At 37.3% G+C, this 22038-nt stretch overlaps 5 protein-coding genes across 14 annotated transcripts in view; 1 reads left to right on the top strand and 4 right to left on the bottom strand.

Annotated features, from left to right (window-relative positions):
• The window catches only part of Sema5c (Semaphorin 5c), a 72757-nt gene extending 66457 nt beyond the window's left edge, over nucleotides 1–6300 (top strand). For 9 of the 10 annotated variants that reach the window (XM_011302981.1, XM_011302987.1, XM_011302985.1 and 6 more), the window contains exons 5-10: nucleotides 24–226; nucleotides 706–805; nucleotides 1125–1324; nucleotides 1855–2340; nucleotides 2495–4139; nucleotides 4972–6300. In XM_011302981.1, the coding sequence (XP_011301283.1) occupies nucleotides 24–226; nucleotides 706–805; nucleotides 1125–1324; nucleotides 1855–2340; nucleotides 2495–4139; nucleotides 4972–5184 (2847 nt within the window). In that variant the 3' untranslated portion in view covers nucleotides 5185–6300. The remainder of the gene's footprint in view (nucleotides 1–23; nucleotides 227–705; nucleotides 806–1124; nucleotides 1325–1854; nucleotides 2341–2494; nucleotides 4140–4971) is intronic. The other variant, XM_011302980.1, reaches the window with a different exon arrangement.
• On the bottom strand, nucleotides 6196–9896 carry LOC105265487 (acidic amino acid decarboxylase GADL1). The gene is made up of 7 exons (XM_011302988.1): nucleotides 9736–9896; nucleotides 8676–8860; nucleotides 8214–8508; nucleotides 7297–7485; nucleotides 7097–7161; nucleotides 6849–7038; nucleotides 6196–6757 (listed from the first exon to the last, which is right to left on the bottom strand). Exons 1-7 carry the CDS (start codon nucleotides 9865–9867, stop codon nucleotides 6341–6343), a joined length of 1473 nt encoding a protein of 490 aa, XP_011301290.1. The 5' UTR covers nucleotides 9868–9896; the 3' UTR covers nucleotides 6196–6340.
• A 405-nt stretch (nucleotides 9897–10301) lies between these two features.
• Nucleotides 10302–14145, bottom strand: LOC105265557 (platelet glycoprotein V). Its single transcript, XM_011303106.1, has 7 exons — nucleotides 13950–14145; nucleotides 13700–13850; nucleotides 13568–13639; nucleotides 13362–13505; nucleotides 12048–12435; nucleotides 11499–11758; nucleotides 10302–10831 (listed from the first exon to the last, which is right to left on the bottom strand). The coding sequence occupies exons 1-7, from the start codon at nucleotides 14143–14145 to the stop codon at nucleotides 10495–10497; spliced, it is 1548 nt and encodes a 515-aa protein (XP_011301408.1). The 3' UTR covers nucleotides 10302–10494.
• Nucleotides 14146–14548: 403 nt separating this feature from the next.
• Nucleotides 14549–17357, bottom strand: LOC105265484 (uncharacterized). The gene is made up of 3 exons (XM_011302976.1): nucleotides 17250–17357; nucleotides 15626–15892; nucleotides 14549–14733 (listed from the first exon to the last, which is right to left on the bottom strand). The coding sequence occupies exons 1-3, from the start codon at nucleotides 17269–17271 to the stop codon at nucleotides 14699–14701; spliced, it is 324 nt and encodes a 107-aa protein (XP_011301278.1). The 5' UTR covers nucleotides 17272–17357; the 3' UTR covers nucleotides 14549–14698.
• A 1564-nt stretch (nucleotides 17358–18921) lies between these two features.
• On the bottom strand, nucleotides 18922–20753 carry LOC105265556 (uncharacterized). Its single transcript, XM_011303105.1, has 3 exons — nucleotides 20096–20753; nucleotides 19256–19501; nucleotides 18922–19139 (listed from the first exon to the last, which is right to left on the bottom strand). Exons 1-3 carry the CDS (start codon nucleotides 20751–20753, stop codon nucleotides 18922–18924), a joined length of 1122 nt encoding a protein of 373 aa, XP_011301407.1.
• Between the last annotated feature and the right edge of the window lie 1285 nt (nucleotides 20754–22038).

The raw sequence follows: 22038 nt of genomic DNA, 5'->3' as shown, positions 1-22038 counted from the left end.
CTTGTTTTCTCTTGGTTTTGCAGATTGAGAATATTAAGAGTGTGACAAGTACCGTATCCGGTGTTGCCATGTGCCCGTACTCTCCTCATGCTAATGTGACAGCTCTACTTGCTAGGGGTAATGCTGGACTTTTTGCTGGAGCACCAACTGATTTTTCTGGAGCTGATGCAGCTATTTATAGAACACTAGCATCACCGAGTTTAAGAACACATCAATATGACTCGAGGTAATTGAGGAAATTAATAATTATTTCCTCTTTCTGTGCGTGGTCCATTATTTTGATTTTTTTTCATCGATAAGCAACAGCTTAAAAGTCGAAAATACGCAATTCTCTTGAATGTTTAGTCTAAAAAACACTGAAATACCGAGAAATTCCAAGAAAATTCCAGATAATTGACTATTTTTTTTATTTATCGCTAAATTAAACTGAATAAAAAACAGTATGAATATCATAATAAAATAAAACGATGATAACGTTATACGGATTTTTAATTAGCGAATTAATTTTACTTCGATTGACTTTTGACTATTAAGAGGTCTCAGGACAGCTAATTTCATGCTGGGAAAATTTTTTAATAATCTACAATAAAATATAAATTCCTCAAGAAATGACAATTTTCTCTTCATCAAATGACAATAAACATTACCCCCAATACTTACGCATTGAAAAAATAATAAAGTCATAAAATTTTTAACGATTTTAAGGTGGCTAAACGATCCCCAGTTCGTCGGCAGTTTTGAAACAGAGAATCATGTTTATTTTCTCTTCCGTGAGATCGCTGTGGAGTACATAAATTGCGGCAAGGTAATAACAATAAAACTGTAGTTATATCTTAATTATCGAATGATTAAATGACAATTGGTGTGGAAAAAATATCCCGACGAAATTAAATGGAGGTGAATTACGTGTAGTCACTGTTCAACACTCGGTTATTTCTCCTGCAAAGGGTTGACATTAATTAGGTGATTATGCAGTACAATTAACCACGAGATTGAGTTGAAGTAATAGTTGTTAGGTGTACAGGTGTGCAGTATCCTTTCAAGGACAGTTTAATTTCCATCGATCCACCTGTTAATTTATCCACGAGGCGAGAGATGATCTCATTGTTTCTGTTTTAATGTAGAAAATCTACTCTCGAATTGCTCGAGTTTGCAAAAAAGACCCAGGGGGTCAGCCTCTGATGAGAGACACATGGACAAGCTTCAGCAAGGCACGACTAAATTGCTCACTTCCTGGTGAATTTCCGTTTTACTACGACGAGATCCAGGGAGCAGCTTATAATTCAGAGGAGGGAATCGTCTATGCTACGTTCACAACTCCCAGGTACGCGCCCATGATAAAAATTATAATTTAGTAGTCAAGAGTTGAACATTAACATGTAGATTTGGTTCTCAATTCAGTCTTCAAGAACATCTCTGAATCTAAGAGAGATGGATAAATTTTTACTACAACCTCTTTTGTAGAGAGAAATGAGAGATAAAAAAAATGTCTTCACAAAAATTTTGCTATCTCCTTTAGATTTGAAGATATTCCTTGAAAACTTATCGATTATTTAAACGGACTTCTTACCCTTTACCTCTAAATCCAATCCCGAGTTAATCACTTGGCAAATTCTCATCTTGACCTCGATTTCTGTTTCTCTAATACTGCACTCAAATACTTGGGATTAATCATGGGAAAAATCATCAGTGAGGTATTTCATGTTCAATGTACGTCGACTGGAATTTCTATATCCGATACAAGAATTTCTACATCTGTTTGATGATCATTTACTCGTGAAAAATTCGTAAAACATCACCACGAATATTTAAAACCGATAAATAACTCCCGGAACTTGTATTTTCAAACCACAGCAATGCCATCGCTGGCTCGGCCATTTGTGCCTTCAACATGACAGCAATAGCGTCGTCATTTAATGGGCCATTCAAGCATCAAGAGCACTCGGGTGCTGCCTGGGAAAAGAAACGAGTGACCAATCATTACAAACAATACTGTGGTACACCGGTCAATGTTCCAGACCATCAAATCATGGATAATCAACGATATCAGTTGATGGATGATGCAGTGCAGGGCACAACAATTTCACCACTCCATTCGACAACTATGGAACGATTTACTCACATCGCTGTGGATGTTGTACCTACAAAGCTTCATCGAGGGGTGACGGTGCTCTACGTTGCCACTGCTGAGGGCCTCGTCAAGAAGATTTCAGTTCTACCAAGGACACATGAGACTTGTATTGTGGAAGTTTGGGGACCTCTGCCTTCTCCAGCCATGAGCCTGCAGTTCTTGAAGGACTCACAGAGTCTGTACGTGGGAATGGAGACTGGGCTATTGAGGTATTTAATTAAATCATTCATAATGATAATCTAATATTGAATCATTCAATTCTTTTTCCATAAAATTATCGACTTATCCATGTACATCATCACAGATAATTTATTGATTTTAATTAAAGTAAAATGGAATTAAATTCATTATTCTACTTTGCAGAATCCCCGCGTCTCAGTGTCATCGTCATAAAAATCGGGGAACCTGCCTGAATGCCCAGGAGCCCTATTGTGGTTGGAACGAATACCTGATGAAGTGCGACGTAGCTCCGATGGACAATCATCTTGCTAATCACTGGCAACAAGAGGTAACTCGTTGCCCAGTGTTAACGGATCCAGTTGACGGTGGCTGGAGTGTCTGGGGCGCCTGGGCCCCCTGCCAGCATAGCACCTCCTCCTCTTTATACCCTCGTTCCCACCTTCGCCCTCATTCAGAGCACTCAGAGCCTCCCTCAGATATCTGTCAGTGTCAAACCCGAGAGTGCAACAATCCACCACCACAAAACGGTGGTTCAAGCTGTTCAGGGCCAAGAATACAGGTCTCCAATTGCACTGTCCATGGTGGCTGGACAGCCTGGTCAGCCTGGTCTGCCTGTTCCCAGACGTGTGGTTTTGCCATAAAAACGAGAAGAAGAACATGTACAAATCCAGCTCCAGCATTCGGTGGTCGAGTCTGTGTGGGTCACGATCATGACGAGATCGTCTGTATTGAGATGCCACCATGTCCAGCCCCAGCGAAATCTCAGCCACCCCCGCACGCCCAGTGGTCTTCCTGGGGGCCCTGGGACTCGTGTTCCAAACCCTGCAATAGTGGAATAAGAATGAGGAGACGTACTTGTGACAAACCTAGCAGAGAGGGTGGTTCCGAATGCCCTGGCTGCAGTTTCCAAATCGAGGATTGCAACACTCATCTCTGCCCCGAGACAAAGCGATACTCCAGCTGGACACCTTGGTTGCCATCCACGAATGTAAGTGGTCTTCAGAATGGTGCTTACATGGAGAAGAGATTCAAATTTAGCTGCAAAGCACACACTGAGGATCCCAGCAGTGTCCGGTCACAATTGGTTAAGGAGGAGAGGTTCTGCCGAGACGATGGCTCATGCTCCAGGACAAATATTACCCTTCAGAGCGCTTCTGAGATTGAGGGTACCTGGTCAGACTGGTCCCCCTGGTATCCATGCACAAAAAATTGTGGTGGAGGGAGTCAACACAGGGTGAGGCAGTGTGAAACACCTCCCTGTGAGGGGGCAGGGCTCCAGAGCAGAGTCTGCAATGTTCATGCCTGTAGAGACGACTCTGAGGGTGAGTGGTCCTGCTGGACTGATTGGTCAGAGTGCTCTGTGTTCTGTGGAACTGGGGTAAAGAGCAGATCTAGGGAATGTCTCAAGGGCTCCTGTCAAGGGCCCACTTTCATGAGGGAGAGCTGCGAGATGCCAAGTTGTGACTCCCTCAGGGGATGGGATGCCTGGAGCAAGTGGAGTGCTTGTGACAGTGCAGGACAGCAGAGCAGAAGACGTGTCTGCGTGGACCCTAGCAATGGGGGGTGCCAAGGAGGCAGCAGGGAAACCAGGGACTGCTATGAAGATTGGCATGGGGAGATTACTTCTAATGCTCTTCCAAGGAGTGTTGTGGCTGCTGGACTGCCTGTGGGAGCTGTTGTCGGGGGATGCATCGTTGGATTTCTTGCTGGAGTGGGCATCGCTGTGGGGGTTGGATTCGTTTATGTCAAGAAGAGGAAAGTCAGGGTACCTGGAAGCCCTCATTATATCAGCAAGCAGAATCCATACGTTGCTGTACCACTCAAGGAGGTAATTTTTCATTTATTTTCCATGTATTATATTTTGATGAAAACAAAACGTCCTACGAACGAAATACCCCATGTAGCGCAAGTTCGTTCTCGATGATGGAAAAATGAAAGTATCGTCAGAAAACGAAATGATAGCCTCTGGAGTTAATTATAAGTTAGCTAGAGACGTGGGGGTACAGAATTAGGCTAGGGTACACCGCTGGTACTGGGACGGGGTGATAAAAGACCGGGCAAGGTCATACTACCCATTTATCTTTTTCATACGAACCCTCGAAACTCCTATATCCATAAAAATTATAATTGAAAAAATGATATATAATTACAAAGGAATGAATATGATGCATAAGTAAATAATCCTTCTAAAACAAATAAATACGAATATTTGTACGGTATTTTAAAGAAAATGTTATGGTCTTTAAAATAGTGTCAGTTGTATCTGATTAGTCTCGTTTTTGTAGAGTTATTGATGTTTATCGATTTTTCACCTTTATGTCACCCTATAAAATTCACATTTATTGCTATTTATCTTACCATTCGCTGTAATTAATTGGAATCTATTACTCTTACATACCATTCCCTAATTCCGTCGATAATATGTTCAATTTCACGTGTCATGTTTTGAAAAATCGTAAAGCCGTTCCAACAAAATTCATAATCACTTTCATTATCCTCGCAAATACTCATGCATTTAATGTTCACGCATTCATCGAATATTTGGCCCGACGGATGAGCTCGCCTAGTTTATATTGTTCGAATAAATAAGTTTTATGGGATTGGATTAAAATGTTGCCCTGAGATCTTCTATGACGTTAAAAAAATGAATGTAATATCAGTGCTGCTTCCAGGTGAACGCCAAGAGAGCACCGAGTTTCTCTGGAGCTAGGGATCTCAACGGTACCCTCAGGAAGCCAAACCCAAATGTCAACGGTCTAGGAAGTCCCAAGTTGTATCCAAAGGCCCTCGACTACGAGTCTGCAACCCTCAAACGCAACAGCCATGGACAGCAGCACATTCGTGCGGATTTGGATCAGGAAAAGTATTATTAAGATTTTTCTCAATGATCAAACTCGACTGATACTTAATTAGGGTAAAGATTCTAATTGCAATTACTGCACGGAGACTGAGAATTGTCGAGGAACTGTTGGCGAATGCTGACAAGTGATTCCGTGGCCTTGTTGTTATTTTTTAGTACAGTAGATGTTTGTTTATACCGACGACGTTGCTCAATAGTGGAACTCGTGATTTCGCAGTCAATGGTCTCAGTGTAGGTATCTAGACGTGATTCTTACTTGGAAACGAATGATGAAGTGAAAAACAAACTGGGGATTCATGGTTGAGAGAAAAAAATGGTGAGAATTACTGGAATTATTGCGAAGTTTTAAAGGAGTTCGAAGACAATCGTCTGTTTTATTTCGATATTTTATCAGGAATTTGAGAGTTTATTTTTATTTTTTTTATGTAAATAAGAGTGAGAGTTGACTAATCATGCAGCTTGGTTGGGCATTTTGAGTGTCACTTGTATAAAGCTTTACACAATTATGAATAATCCATTAGCGTTCTTAGGAGCATCAAACAGACATGATGATTCAATTTGTTTTAACGCTAATATTCCCATATTTCTGGAATCCTCTCGAGGAAATTACGCCGTTAAGAGCTCATAATGATAATCCCAACCCCAAAAAACTGTAAATATATCTATCTATAGAAAATAATGAGATCAATGTATTTTTTCGAGATTATTTTTAATGATTAATTGGAATGTGACGTAGTGCCATGATGCATATGTACATAGAAATGCGTAAAAAATCTTTTATATGTTTTTGAAGTGACAGCTTTTTTAGCATAAGTACACGACGAAATTTTATCGAATGTTGCATGCATTCATTTCATTGCAATCCGACTCACATTGAGTCAACTACTCTAAAATAAGAAATTTTTATCCATAGGAATTAATCCAAACATTTTATCAGTCGAATGCATTTTACTCCACGACTTATTTACATTTATTTTCTGTAATTTTCAACTCAGCCACTTGTTACGTTTCAAACACAATACAGTTAATTATAAATACTTTTATTATTCACCCCTGGAATAACTTCTTGAAAATATTAATCCATGTACAAAGTTATAGCGACCTGAGGTAATAAATCGCATTTACAATATTTTGTCTTGCCTTCACTGTGCTATTATAATGAAATCATATTAAAGTCTTTTTCCAATCCTCTCGATTTCCTCCACCACGAAGTCCATGGACTGACGGGTGGGCGGGGGTTGACAACTCACTACCATTCTGAAAAAATTCCCCAGATTCTTCTGAGGCATCGGCGTGTACCCGATCATCAGGGTTCCCTCAAGCACCAGAATCTCCTTGATTTCCCTCGTAATATTATACAATTTTTGCCACCACTCTGGTGTTTCCTCCTGATTCCTCATGGTGGGGGGAACGTACCAGAAGCAGACAGTATTTCCTTCGTATTTAGGAAAAACCAGACGAAAGCCGTTTCGATCCTCAATCCTCTGGAGGAAGTACTCTGCGGTTTCCATTGCAATGTCCACTGATGCAGCGAGACCTCTTGTGCCTCTCGCTCTCCACATCAACCACAATTTCACAGCATCAACCTGTAATATTTAGTCATAAAAATTAAGTCAAATTCCAATCTATAATTAAAATAATTCTGAATTAATTTTACTCCGAAATTCTCAATATTACCTTCCTTCCACACTGTACACTCTTATCCCCAGTATCCCAAGAGACATCATAGAATTTATCCTGTTGAAAGAGATACGTTGCTCCAGCACAATTGGCCTCATGGAGAAGATTCCTCGCATTGACGAGAAAGATGGAGCACTGGAAAGGCGTACCCAGCATCTTATGTGGATTCCAGGAAACTGAATTCGACCTAGAAACGCGCATTATACATAATCTCTGGTATTTAAATACAGTTTAACAGCACATACTTTTCGATTCCTCTCAGCCGACATCGATATTTTTCAGAGAGAAGCAATGAGCCCCCGAGGCACGCCTGAAAGTATCCAGAATATATTTATATATATTTATCAATATATCTGTATCCGTTCGTTGCTGCTTTGTCTCGAATAATAAAGAAAAATGAAAAAAAAATAACGAAATATAAGAGAATAATGAATAGACTACGAACATCGACGTGGAGCCAGAGTTTTTCTTCCTCGCAAATCTCCGCTATCTCGTCAAGTGGATCTATAGACCCGAGAACAGTAGTTCCTGCAGTGGCATTGACAAAAAAAGGGGTAAAACCCTTCTTCCGAGCTTCTTTGATCGCTCTCCGGAGATCTTGAGGCTCCATTCGCCCCAGAGCATCTGTTTTCACCTGTAAATTCGATAATTTACAGGGAAATATATCACTCCTTGGACCTACCAGAAAGCAGTAAATTACAGGGAACCAGAAAACGTGGAGGAGCAAAAATTCGGTGGAGAAAAATTAGTTGAAAATTTCAATTTGATGATTTGAATTATTCTATATAATAATGATAATTGTTCGGTAAAAATTACACAGAAATCAACAAAGGAATAAGTATGTTTCCAACAATTAATTTTAGTGATGTCAAAGAAATTTTAGTCAAGGTTCTAACAGAAGAATTAAAATGGAGAGTCTAGAATTTTAGTTTTCTTAAGTATGTTCAATCCACAGAGATAATTTGTCAGTGATTTTGTCGACGTCAGAGTAAAAATTCCTCATGAGTCAAAAGACTACACTGTTTGGAAATTTCAAGTAAAAAACTTGAAATTTTTAATAATTCTTCCCTGACAAATTATTTAATTTCTTGAATATTCTGGTCATTGGTGATTTTCTGGTTGATAATATTGAAAGATGTTTAAGTTTCATGAATTTTTGGGACTCATTCAGTTAAATAATGATAAAATCTGAAAACGATATATTCTTTGTCGTCAATCCGCTCAACGATTTGTCAGAAAATAAAAAAATGAATTGCAAATGAAAAACTATGAATTTTGGCTAGAAGGGGCAGAAATTTCAAGAAATTCCTAACAATAAATTTTTCGTTGCATGGGAGATGGATTAAAATTCAAAAAGCTCACATTGTAAACACTCTCAGTACCAAATCCAAGCCAGTGAGCTCCTTTGTGGACAGAGTAATGACCCAATTCACTGGTGAAAAGGGCAAGAGGTGGTAATCCACTCAAACCTTTGGTCTTAACCTGTGGCAGTCGTTTATAACGAGCTAGAATCATTCCGTACATGTTGGATACGCTTCCACCTGGACAGAGGATTCCATCGGCATTCGGAAAGCTTGAGTAGTTTACGAGGGAGAGGGCTTTGTCCAGGACTTGACGCTCCAGGATCATGAATACTGGAGCTACTTCATACGTATATCTACGAGTGGATAAAGAAATTAAGTAATTAAAGAGTCATACCCTTAGCATCGGTAATTCAACTACAATTGCTTCAAAGGTCTTGTTTGCCTCTGGGGAAGTGAATTAAATCATTGAATTCATTTCAATTATTCAGATATTCTGTTAGTAATAAATCTGGTTATTTACTGGCTTGTATTAAGACTCTCTGATATCCAAGCCCCAGCTAATCCGTATCCATCGAATCCGCCATATAATTGATTATGAAAGTGAGGATTCGATGTTTTCACAGAGTACTTTACGATAGCCCTCATTGCTCTCTTTATTTCCTCCGAAGTAGCTGCGTCGTCTCTGAGGACAACATCTAGTTTGTCCTGTGTAATAATAAGAAAACATATTAATAAAAAAGCATTACTTAAGGAAGTACTCCCGTATATCGACGCAACTATGTGACTTTGATGAAAATTGATCTACAGATTGATTTTAATTTTGACTATAGATGGGTGTAGGACCTTTTTGAAAAGCTCGATTGAATTTCCAAAAAATTCTGAATCTCTTTGAAATTAATCCAGATGGAATTGATAGGGTATGAGCCTTTTACAATTCAATGTATTATCTACGTTCTTTTATTACAGAATAAAAAAACATACATGAAGATTTTATTGAATATATATTATTATATATTTTATTTATCGAATATATTGTTTTGCGTTCCGACATGATGATCATATGCACGCAAAGCGCATGCGAATAGAATAAATTAGGCGAAAACATAAACATTTCAAGACACTTGTCGGCGTTATGCGGTATAATTTTTTAATGGAATCCAAGTAGAACTCCCATAAAATTCTTCAGAGCAAGCCCCAGGTTTTTCAATTGAATGTTTTTATACGTGACGACCGAGATTAGAAAGTAAATGTCGTTATTCTGGTCTATTATTCCATAAATAACGAACTGGGACAGTAATCGAGGATTCCGAGTGACTGGAAAAATTGGCAACGAACGGAACTGTCTTTATCAGAACCTAGTCGTTACTTGAGAGATTGAGATAACGCCATGTGTTTTTATTTGTTGACTTGATTATTGTGTTACGTAAAACGCACTTTTCCTCATGAAAACTCATTAAAAACGTGACAATAAAAAAATTAAATGAGCGATGATTAAAATTAGTGGATAATGTTCCGGTTGTTTGGATGTTAATTAGATAAATTTTTATGTGACAGATTTTATGTGAGACGAAAAAATTCACCTGTAACTCTTTGGGATGCAAAAACTCGACCACCGGATATTTTCCTGTGGTATCGAACACGTGTTCTTTTTTTAATATTTCCAGCACTTCCTCTAGAATCCCTAGAATCTGGTGGGAACTTGAAGCGGCCATGGCAAGGCGCGTACTGACGTTCCTGACGCTCCCAGGCCACCAAGAAGTGAAATAACTGGTCCCCACTCAGGCCCCGCTGATTTTACAGTAGGTCAGTTTCGACTGGTGTCATTGAACTGTCTTCGCATTATTTTCGCCACAACTGCATCAACCATTGATCAACTATCTAGACTGCTAAAAAAATCTCAAAAGAACGAAAAAAAAATGCAAACATCTGAAGAATCATCATTTGAAGAATCATTCGGTTATCAATATTTATAAATTGTATCTATGGAATGATAGAAATAATTGTACAATTCTTTATTTGGTATTCGCTCGTGTTATTGGACTCAAAAAAATTAAAACTCTTTGATAAAACATGTGAAAATTATGGTATAATTGAAGATTTATCGAAACTCTGCCCCAATGTATGAATACACCCTCGGTGAGTTGGAAAATAATATTTATTAGCTATATCAGTGGAATACAGAAATAATTCGACTATAATTTTATGGAATAAAAAATACTGTTCCCTCTGGTTTTAATCGCGATGACCCCTGGGCGTCGGACTCGATAAGAAATTCCATCGACGAAATTAAGTAAAGCAATTCGACCTTTGGATTTATTTTCGTTGAGACCCGGGGGCATTCAGCCGAGCACATCGACGGGGATTCGAGGGGCAAGGCCCTTCATGGAGGCCCACTGGCCCTCACAAAGATCGTAGAAAGATAATTCGGCGACTAATTTACCACCCAGAGTACCTGGGCCCCGGCAAACTGCTCCTGCACCCGACTCCCAGAAATTTCCACGGCCATTTGTACTCCCATTGACTCTTGACAGATACATTTTTCTCAGCCACATTGATAAATATGCTGTTTGACAGTCGCAGTGCCAGGGGTTACGAGCGAGACGCAATTGCTGAATTATCGGGACACTGTCCAAGAAACGACCCGGCAAGTACTGCAGATGATTACCCTCTAATTGTCTGGTGGATAAATCACTTTATTAATTTCAATTATAGCAGTATCGAGTCTGGGGTAAAGGACAAATGAGAATAATGTGTGGTGATTATTCGAGCTTGCACACTTGATTCAATTTTTTTTAACCATTATTTCATCGGTTCGTCATTTTTAGCTATTTTAGCAGGTCTCTATGTTTTTGAGTAATATTTCTGAATCAGAGGGAGTTGACGACATTTTTCTGTAAATGTTGATTGTTGAGTGACTAATTTATGAAAAGGAGGAACGCTCTGACATAGATAACACGATAATTGGTAATTTAATTCGTTGATATGAACTGTGTAGCGGATGTACTCTGATGCAACTGAAATTCCTTTAGAGAATGTTGCTAATTCTTAATCGATGCTGTACTGCTCGACTGTAACTCTTCTAGTCTGTCGTCTGGCTTGAACTATATTAATTCAATCATAACTTAAACTGATACGATTCTATTCCATTTTCAATAAATTTTGTTTAAGCCTTCGCTATACTCTACAACAGAGGCCAAAGTGAAAATTTTGTTATCTCTCTTAGACTTAGAGATATTCCTCAAAAACTGGATTGTAGAACGAGTCAATGTACCACTAATTATGTTATTTAGAAGTTTTCTTTGCGCAATATTGAAAAATTATAGCTACATTTCATAATCCTTACAATTTTTTCAAATTTGGGGTGTCCTTGAGAACATCAGCTTGGAGATATCGAATCCGATTAGAGTGCAAAAAAAGAGAAGTTAAATTCTCAAGTCCTTGAAAATCCCCATCGTCTAAAACTTCAATGGCATTTGCGTAGAGAACCAAGTGTTGCAACGAGGGAGTCCTGAGGAAAATTCCCTTGGGAAATGCCTTTATGTGATTGCGTCCAAGACGAAGTTCTCGAAGGGCCGTGAGACCTCTGAATGCGTCTCTATCCATCTAAGTAAACAGTGAATGAGTGGATTTTCTCGACATATGAAAAAAATAATAAAATAATGCAACAATTTCTGTAAGAGCGCTTTTGAATTTCTAATTTTATAAAAATTCTCCTTATTTTTATTATAATTACAAAATTACATAAATAAAAAACATGTCCAAGAATCATTTTTAAAATGAACACAAAAAATAAATACTTTTCCTTACAAAGCTTGAATGCAATTTTAATTAAATGGTTTTGGAAACTCTGAACGAGTTTTCTACTCTTTTCGGAAAGAGTTCTTCTACTTACTTTGGATATTAAATTGCTGGAGAGATCCAGACTTGTCAAACGCTCCAGCTGAGAGAATAAACTCGCAGGGAGTGAGACTAATCTGTTGTCCCTCAGGTTCAGTTCCACGAGATTAATCTGCGAGTCCAGAAGTCCAACTGGGATGTCTCTGAGGCGATTTTCTTCCAGTCTGATGCACTTGAGACTGACTAAATCCTTCAGGACATCTACGTCGAGATAGGCCAGATGGTTTTTCGCGAATAGGAGATCCTCGAGGTCTCGCAAACCGTAGAATATTCCACTTGGTAGAGATGCGATACGGTTTGATGATACATCGAGGAGGTAGAGGACAGTGTTCGTTATGAAGAGACCATCTGGCAGGTTGACCAGCTTGTTTGATGAGAGATCGCTGATAAACGCAAACAATTCTTAAAAATCAACAGAAAAACCTACCAGTTTCTTTAAAAATTTTATAATTTTATTATATTTATTATTAAATAGTATGACATTTTTATAATTATTATATTTTTTATAGGGGAAAGCGAAACAAGTGAGATATTGCTTAAGATGTTGTAACCAATATTATTTTTGCTATAAAATTAGGAATATGCTTGTGAATACTAACGCATTTCATGTAATATTAAAAACGTCAGTATTAATTATATATATTGAAAAAGTATATAACAGATGCACAATATGTTGAACAATAAATATTGAATTTCTCCTTTGAGAAACAACTGATTTTAATTGATCCTTATTATGAAATCAGAGACACATAAATGAAGTCCGTCTGAGTCGAAATATCCTTATCTAAGTTGCCTGAGTCGAAACTCGTAAGACTGATTCCTTATTGGTCAACTCGAATCCGAAGTCGAGTCGAATTCGAATTTGGCGCACCGAGTGCGCAGTAGATCTCGTGTTTTATAACACGAGAACGAGCTTGTATAATTTAATTATACAAATCGTGGTTGAAACTTTTTAATCTAAATGTTCGAAGTCCGAAATTCAAATTAGCCGCCTAAGGAATAAGCGTGACAGACTTTCGAGATATCGATAGTCTCGATAGTCCTTTTTAGAATAGGATGTAATTATAGACCTATCTAAAGTTAACATCTTTAAAAAATTATGGATATAACTGCAAAACTACTGGAATTAACAATTTTTGAAGAACGAAGGGTACGATGCACGAACTGCAATATGATAATGTAATTTTCCATAATCATTTCAGTATGAATTGTCCTTCAGATCATAAATAGCCGGTACATAATTTCCTAATAATTATGAATATCAACAACGAGCTATTTATTGTAGCGGGTATCGATCTCCTCTACTCACAGAATCTGAAGATTCCTCATCCTCAGCAATTGGCTCTGATGCAAGTCCCTCAGTAGATTTTTACTCAATTTAAGATGCGTAACGCTGTGGAGGGAGTAGAAGATGCTGAGTGGCAGATGCTCGATCATATTATTACTGAGATCTCTGAAAAAATGTTGCGAATTCATGATAGGTCCCAAAATTTCTAGAGGTAATTGAATACTGACAGGTCTCGCAGGTGAATTAAATCCTGGAAGGTGTCTCTGTGGAGTGCACTGAGCTCATTGCTGCCCAGATCTCTGAAATACAATTAAAAAAAGGTATTTCCATTGAACAGTAAACAGTCAAGGTGGACTCACATTTTCAGGGTATCCTGAGGTACTAGCTGGGTAGGAGGCACGTCAATGAGCTCCTGTCTCCAGCAGGAGATGGATTTTGTCTCCGGTAAACACTTGCAGGGCCCTTCTGCACATAATTCCCAGTCTCCGGACCATCCTCTGATCTCCCAGACTATTTAACGATTATTTAAATACGAATAATTTAATTGATCCACTGGAGAAAGAGAGAAAAGTTCTTCGAGGTTTTATTGTGACGGCTAGAATTGTTTACCAGGTTGCTCCATAGCTCGGAGTCTTCTTTCCAGTCTGGAGACTCTGCTCTCGACATCCTCCAGCTTCACATCACCTCCAGACCCTTGATTACACTCCAAACACGCCCTGAGAATCTCCGGGCACACGGCTATTCCCCAGAGGATGGATAATACAAACAATACGAAGGAACTTTTCACCAGTCCTCTTCTCGACATTGTTCACTCTGTACTAAACCCCAGAAGACCCTGCATCCTCATTAAATTATTAATTCATGCTGTAAACACTCAATGTGTTTATTGTTCGGTGATTAGTCTCGACACACCAAGGGCTACATAATAATTCTACGAGACAAATTTATTTGAACAATTCCTTTCAATGAGAGTGATTTTTTATTTTTTTATTATTTCAAACAATTTGGAATGATTGTGTTTCGTTGTATTGATTAATTATAAAATGTTGGGTTGAGACAAATTTATTTGAACAATTCCTTTCAATGAGAGTGATTTTTTATTTTTTTATTATTTCAAACAATTTGGAATAATTGTGTTTTGTTGTATTGATTAATTATAAAATGTTGGGTTTTTTTTATATGACTGGATTGAAATGAAAATAATAATAGAGGATGTGCTATTATGCAGCATTTAATCAAGAAATTTTTCTTCTACATTGGTTTTTTATAATTACAAGGAAAGAGCTCAAATATACATGGGCGGGTGTTGGTGGTAGAGTTATGTAATGAGGATAGTCTTGCCATTTCTCGGTGTGATCTTAAACGCATTGACCTTTGTTCTTGAAAACGTATTCTGAAAATATAGGAGAAAATCGTAATTAGAAAAATCGAATACACTATAAAAAAAGGTCGGTGAAAAATTTTTTATTTCGGTTTTTTTAGAAATAACCTTTCAATATGTTTTCTATCGATAAAAAAATTGCGGAATTTCTATAACGAATTATATAAAAGCCATATTAGTACATGAAATCAATTTTCTAGGAATTTCAAGTCTTCTAACGGAAATTTTGGAGGAATTCACGAAAAATTTTGGTCAATTTGGGATTCAAAGAGTGGCAATCCTGAATTTTCGTGATTTTCATTGAATTCGTTAAAAATAAATGAAAAATGGAAATAATAATTAAAGAATTGAGAAAATTTCTTGGAAATCCACGGAAAATTACTCGTTAAAAATTTCCAAGATTATACGCATACTGTTGTGAAATTACACTTGAAATTTAAAAAATTGATATTTTCAGCAAAAATAAAGTCATGTGAAATTTCTGTAGAACTCTTTGTTGATTAATAATTCCCAATGAAAAATAATTTTGGATTCTCCATTGCCGAAATTCTGAATTTTCAGGTCCATACGGCGTTGAACCCGTAAAAATGTTGAAAATTCAAGCAATGATTCCCCTGAATTTTCAATCTATTAAAAATCCAATTATATTTACTGTTGAATCTTCATAAGGGGTATGAAAATTCAAAATTTCATGGAAAAATCAATTACAATTTAATATGAAAAACTAAAACTACATTTCTTGAATTTTCATGATAAATTAGCAATTGAGCGATCGTTTTAATTGGAATTGAATCCAGGTCCGAGTATAACTGAAAATTCACGTTGAGACTTTGTGACTGAAATTTCAAGAAATGTCTAAAAATGGAGAGAAATCTCTGAGTGTTGAGGGTTGATTGAGACTTACTGGTTCCATGTTCGCAGTTGTCTACATCCATGTGGCAAGATGAATCGAAGGTCTTGGGCTTGACGGTAGAGTTGCTGGGGACGTAGGCGCAAATTGGATCGCGGGTTGAGCAATTTTTTTGGCATTTCTTCTTGGCGTCCTTCTGAGCTTTCGTGTCCTTAACGACAGTTGTAGCATCCTTAGCCTTCGTGTCCTTGGTCTTCTCCATGTCTGATGGTGAAGCGTCTACTTGTTGGCAAAGGGCGACGATGCACGCCGTTGCTAGAGCTGGAGGAATTCAATGGTATAACATGAGGGGTGATATATTGTCGAATATTATAATACTGTTACGTATCCCCCTTCGACTTATAATCCCCGTGATGAATGATCCCAAGGAAGCCCTTAATTATGATTGTCTTCTATCCTGGATCGTCTATTATTAAAAAAAAAATTATCCTTCTCAAGACGCTTCTTCTTGTATTTAAAGAATTAATAAGCCACCGCATTTATTTATTAACAACCGTATTGTGTCTTTCTTCAACAATCTCTGCAATACAATGATTCCTGTTTTTATGTGACTTCAAAGGCATTTAAAATAATTTTTTGGGATATTTGATTTCGCAGGATTTCGCAGGATTTCAAGTGATTTCCGATTTCACATGATTTCAGGTCCGATTTTAAATGATTTCAAGTCACAGTCATATGCTTTCACCGTTAAATACTCTCTTGGAATAATTAAATAAAAGGGTCGCTTTTCCTCTTCGTGTCGCAAAAAAAAATTAATTTCTGCATTTTTCTTTGGAATTTCTACTGGAGTGTTATTCGAATTTATGGTGTTGAGATTTTTTTCTATAAGGAACTATTTCCAGAAGAATAAACTTTCCAATTTTTTTATACAAAAAAAGAACGCGCGAATTTTATTAAAAGAAAATTATTGAAGTTAATGAAAAACAAATGTTTTTGTACTACAAAACGACTAAACATTTGATCCACAATTTTTTATTTGAAATATGAGAGATGCGAAAAAACGAAAATTGAGTATATATGTATAACGTATATGTATAATGAGTGTATATGTATAACGATTCCAAAGAATTCTCTTGCGAAATAGAATTAATTCACCAATTAATAACTATAACATTGAATCCGACTCAATCGGGTTCAGATTCAGGTATCATATGAATGATTTTCTGCAAAATGAATGCAAAATAATTGATGAGTTATCGCCGATATCTTCTCGGTCTTCAAGCTTATTCCAAATTTCTGCGAAACGGCTGATAAAATTGTCGTGAAAAAAAATATAATTTTAATGTTTTATTATTCTCCAATGACTCACGAAATTTACTCACTGTGTAAGAATTTTCCTACGCTCTCAGTAATCTTTTGCAAATTTTACAAAACTTTCCCAAAAATTTAGAATAATAGACGCATGACTATAAAAATTTGTGAGTCATTAAATGATGATAAAACCAAAAAACAGTCTGTTTTTTTCACATCAATTCGATCTAGGGTTTCCTAGAAATTCTCAAAACAAAAAAAATATGAAAAATTGGAAAATATCGGGAATAACTCCTGAAACTAACATTTGCCGGAAATTTCGGGCGAAACAGTTGGAGGTATCATAGGTACCTATTTTTGAACTCACCGATTGCGAAAACAGCTTTCATCTTCACTAAATGTGTAAATACCTTCGACAAGAGAACTGATATAAGCTGTATGTCAAAGATGACTGAATACCATCGTCTGCACCGAGACACTTATAAAGGCAATTGTTGCATTGCGTGCGAGCCCTTCCCCCACCTTTTCCAAGGCACAAAAACTCCGTGGAATTGGTACCTCAACAAAACGAAACGACCGGTGAATACTGGTCACAGAGTTCATCTCATTCTTCGCTTCTCAAACATGACCTGGTGCTATCACCAATTTGTTCTGTATCATTCAGTTCAAATTACATGATTGAATCACGTGCTTGTGAAGCGACAACAATTACGGACCGTCTACGCACCGAGGATTCTATAATTTTTATTCTTCCAGCTGCTCTACCCTAGAAAGTTATATTTCCAGCGTTACATTTTGCTTACGCCCTTAAATATTACAAATATATAATATTATGTCATAAATCCACACAAAAAATATCACCAACAAAATAAAATACCAGAGCAGCGAATAAGAGCAAACAATGAACTGGGTTTTTACTTCAATCTTTCGATTCATAAATAAATGTGTAAGTTTCAATATTATACAAAATATCAGTACCAGTTCCACCGGAAAGTAAATAGTAACAAGAATAAAATTCACCCACGCAGTGTTTCTGTACCCAACATAATATACCATCACATAACACCATAATTTTTATCAGAACACTTCAATAACATCAATACCGTTTATTCGTATAATATAATATCATTGAAAATATAATGAATATATAATATAATAATATACTAAAAGCCTAGTAATCCCATCATAATATTTCATACAGTAACAGTTTGCCCATGAATACTTGAGGGTGTTATCTAAATTTGAGAGATGGTGTTTCATTTCGACGTCCAGAACAAATTCGAAATTAATATACCTGAAGTTTTTTATTTTCCAGGTGTTGTCAGCTGAATTGTCATATATTTCTTGGAATGAAATTAAGAAAAAGGAGAATCGTAATAAAAATTCCGTTTCTCAGAGAAAGCGCGAGGTTTTTCTATTAAAATTTTCCATATGAGTCGCACCGGGTCAAAGATATCTCACCGCGGAAACGTATCCTCATTCAATCCAAATTGGTATAACTCACTTTATTTAACATAACATAAAGTGGTACTTGACTTTGCAAAATGAAAAATTAAGATTCCTCAGTCGGATTCAATCACGAGCCGCACTGCTGACCCAGATCTTCTTCTTTGACAACCGGAAATGGGGTTCGACTCCCATCCTGTTGCACTACCAGCCAGTTTCTCATCAATTCCAATTCCTAAATAATTTGCGGGCATTTGGCAAAGTAGATTAACGTTTTCATGGAACCCAGTAGCAGAATGACAACACCAAACATTTCCCAACTTGATTGAATATCGATTTATCTAAAAAAGTATTGATTTTAAATGAAAAAATCAAAACAAATTCATTGTAAACAATTTAATTAGGTAAAAACTCTTCAATATTTCCCCAGTGAATCATTAAATCTCGAGATGAATCAGCGAAGAAAAATGACAATTTCTAATAAACCCCAAAAAATTAGTTCTTGCTTTTTTTCGATTTATATATTTTACAATAAATATTTTTCATACATAAATAAATAAATACATGGATAATTGAGTTATTCAATTCTCTAGCTAAGTTTTCATATCATTCGTATCCTCTTTCTCTTCAGCAACATAACTATTAAAAGTTCTAACATAATCTCTCCAGGTGTCTCCAGCCCCCAAGAGCCTCTTCACCCTGCAGGTGATGCTTCTACACTCCTCAGAATGATTATCAGCTCCCTGATACTTATCAATGGCATCATGGACCACAGCAGTTAATGCGTTTATCCGCAGCATCGCTGAATCATCTGTAAGAAAAATCCTAAGTGAATGATGAGCTCTCACGCGAGCGATTTCCCTGGTTTCTCAATTCATCAAAGACCTTCGACTGATTGACCACCAGCTTAAACTGGTCTCCACTTACACGTAACTAGCTTACGGCCCTCGTCATCGTCCATATCATCCTTATCGCTCTTCATCTCTAATTTCGGTATGAACATGAGGAGACAGATGATTGCGATGAATTTAACGATCAGTTTGAAGATAACTAATTTCAGGATGATTTTGGCAATTGTGAAGGCATTCAATTTGATCGCCAGTGGCCACGCTATGTCGAAACTAGGGAGTGCAGGAAGCTGGGGTATCTCCGGAAGTGCGTAACCACTCCATCCTAAAATAAATAAATAATTAAACGAAATGAACAAAATACACAACTCAATCAGAGGTGATTACAATTAATACCTCCGAATCTAAAAGACATAGCATTATTCACATGACCTTTTCTTTTCTTTTTTAATGCTTATTTTACATCGTTTCGAACCGAATGAGACTATGTGGCGATTGATCAGGACTTTTTAAAGCTGGTTAGATCTCACCATTCTACCCGGCCAGGAATTGAACCTGGAATCTATTGCTTGTGAGGCAACGATCTTAACCTACGCCAGGCCACCGGGCATGACCTTTTTTAGCTCTCATTATGCTCTATAAAAATGTTCTTAGAACAAATTTCATTGTCGCCTAAATTTAGAGCTCCTAACGAAAATCGACTTTTGGGTTAACTCATATCTAATCTCTATTTTTTATTTATTTTATATTCCCGTTGAACCCAAAAGAGACAGAAAAATTTCCATGGAAGATTCTCTGAAGTTCTGTTTCCGGCCTGCAAAAATGTCTTACTCAAAATTCCCATATCTGATCCAAACCCCGAGATACAGTTGATAAAGCAAATCTACAAAACATGAAAATACGCTACCTCGCGCCTCACCTTGCTGGCTGAGTTGAGGGGTTCCATAGCTAGCAGGAGCTCCAGATGTTACACCCGGAGGTCCATAACTCCCAGCAGGAGGTCCATAATGGCTCTGGGATTGAACTCCGCTGCCATAAGGATTCTGCTCTCCAAATTTCACGAAATTCTGCACCGGAAGTGAGTACGAAGAGCTGGGGGTAGGGATAAAGGGTTCGGGTGTCGGTCCATAGGCGATTCTGGGATTTTTCCCGGGTGAGAAGAGCCCACCAGGTACCCCATATTCCGTAGCAGGTCGATAGATCGGTCCCTCGTAATTCCTCCTTATCAATTTCACTCCCTTGGGCTTCTCCATGCGGATCACCCCGTCCCTCTGTTTCTTGGTGTGCGAGTACTCTAAGGCATCCAAATAACTGTCCTTCGCCGATCCCTTTACCGGTTTTTCCGTGTTCGTCCTGTACTCCGGATACACCGGGTAAACCTTTGGGATTTGCGTCGAAATGTCAGAAATTTCGAAAATCTCCTCCGATCTCCCCTCCACTCCTGGGGTCGTCGAACCTATCCAACTCGTTGAACCCGTAGAACCCATCGGCGGGAGTGTCGTCTCCATTGAACCGACACCCATCCCCATCAATAGAATCAGCACTGGGGCTATCAGTGATCTAGATCGGTCCGGCATTATTTGGCCGCTCTCGGGTACTCCTGAATTAATTCGCGTTGTTAGTAATTGCTCGTGTACTCATTTCGCGGGGAATTATTCGACGAGCGGAGACGCGAGGTGACTCAGAAGTAATCAACAGGAGTTTACTGGATGAATACAAAATGAGGGAGTGAGACGCATAATAATGAGTAACGGGGTCTGCCCTTATGGTGCGGTTTTCTTGAAAGGGTAATGGGGGTCATGAAGGAAAAAATTGATTTTTTCCCCATTTCAAATTAATTCAATTAAGTCATTTTCCTTCGAAAATGTATGGAAATCAACTTATTGTTTGGTAAAAAGGGAATATATACTTGTGTATCATCTTTAAATTATTTATTATCATACATATTCGTTTTTTCAACAAATAGCAATAAGCCAAAATTAATCGTATCATTTGTTCTATTTATGCGTGGATTTTTACGATGAAATAATGGTGGATGAATAAGATTTATGAGGACAGGTCACCTGAGATCCTGGGGCTTTTGTAAAATTAGTTAGTTCACCTTTGGAATTAGAAAGAGGCGGATGTATCTTCTGAGTGTAATTCAAATAAAAAGGAATAATGCAAATTGAAATATTCACTTATTTTACCTGTTAGTTATTCAGTTATACTTTTCATTTATTTTAATAAATTCATATTGCTATTTTTATATTTAAATATATTTCTCAAAATATAGTCTTTTAAGGATGACTTCAATTCGCTATTAAAAAAATTACGTTAATTATTCAATTTAATCATTTGTTTTCTTTTATATATAATTTAGATTTTGTAAAATTAATTTGGAGAAAGACTTACGTATGTTTTTTTCTCTGTTTTTATCACTAATAATCCACTGATAGTATCAATAATTCACAGCACTGGATTGCATGAATCGGTTGTAATTCATTACCGTGATTTTTGAAACTTATCACTCGACGATTTACGAAGGGGAAATAAAAAATTCAATTGACCGTCAGGAATATATACCGGTAGCCATGGAGGGGCATACGCCATGGATTTACTGGGTTACTGTCCCGAATGTTGTTTATCACTGGAACATGACCATCGCAATGAGTTATTTCGAGACAAATCAAAATTAATCATCCAAATCGATAATTATAACTTTCAAATTATTCAATCATTGACGAATAATAATTGGAATCGCAATGGGCCACTCCAATTATTAATTGATCTGCAGAATCAATGTAGAAGGAAATTAATTCAAAGTTTAGTCATTGTTTCTTCTGTACTCATGAAGTAATTAAAACTTTTGATTGAAAAATA

This window comes from Fopius arisanus, unplaced genomic scaffold (assembly GCF_000806365.1).
Source record: "Fopius arisanus strain USDA-PBARC FA_bdor unplaced genomic scaffold, ASM80636v1 scaffold00030, whole genome shotgun sequence".
Classification (NCBI taxonomy): Eukaryota; Metazoa; Arthropoda; class Insecta; order Hymenoptera; family Braconidae; genus Fopius; species Fopius arisanus.
This window is presented reverse-complemented; position numbering and strand designations above follow the sequence as displayed.

What these genes read in the sequence shown, in the direction of transcription:
- LOC105265484 (XM_011302976.1), bottom strand. Translation starts at nt 17,271, where the DNA reads ATGAAAGCTGTTTTCGCAATCG. An exon ending in GAAAGCTGTTTTCGCAATCG is followed by an intron (nt 15,893 to 17,249) that starts GTGAGTTCAAAA and finishes GAATTCCTCCAG; the next exon opens with CTCTAGCAACGGCGTGCATC. An exon ending in CAACTGCGAACATGGAACCA is followed by an intron (nt 14,734 to 15,625) that starts GTAAGTCTCAAT and finishes CTATATTTTCAG; the next exon opens with AATACGTTTTCAAGAACAAA.
- LOC105265557 (XM_011303106.1), bottom strand. Translation starts at nt 14,145, where the DNA reads ATGTCGAGAAGAGGACTGGTGAAAAGTTCCTTCGTATTGTTTGTATTA. An exon ending in CCTCAGGATACCCTGAAAAT is followed by an intron (nt 13,640 to 13,699) that starts GTGAGTCCACCT and finishes ATTGTATTTCAG; the next exon opens with AGATCTGGGCAGCAATGAGC. An exon ending in TTAATTCACCTGCGAGACCT is followed by an intron (nt 13,506 to 13,567) that starts GTCAGTATTCAA and finishes ACATTTTTTCAG; the next exon opens with AGATCTCAGTAATAATATGA.
- LOC105265556 (XM_011303105.1), bottom strand. Translation starts at nt 20,753, where the DNA reads ATGCCGGACCGATCTAGATCACTGATAGCCCCAGTGCTGATTCTATTG. An exon ending in CCCTCAACTCAGCCAGCAAG is followed by an intron (nt 19,502 to 20,095) that starts GTGAGGCGCGAG and finishes TATTTATTTTAG; the next exon opens with GATGGAGTGGTTACGCACTT. An exon ending in GGGCCGTAAGCTAGTTACGT is followed by an intron (nt 19,140 to 19,255) that starts GTAAGTGGAGAC and finishes TTTTTCTTACAG; the next exon opens with ATGATTCAGCGATGCTGCGG.
- LOC105265487 (XM_011302988.1), bottom strand. Translation starts at nt 9,867, where the DNA reads ATGGCCGCTTCAAGTTCCCACCAGATTCTAGGGATTCTAGAGGAAGTG. An exon ending in AACTCTGGCTCCACGTCGAT is followed by an intron (nt 7,162 to 7,296) that starts GTTCGTAGTCTA and finishes GGATACTTTCAG; the next exon opens with GCGTGCCTCGGGGGCTCATT. An exon ending in CGGCTGAGAGGAATCGAAAA is followed by an intron (nt 7,039 to 7,096) that starts GTATGTGCTGTT and finishes GCGCGTTTCTAG; the next exon opens with GTCGAATTCAGTTTCCTGGA.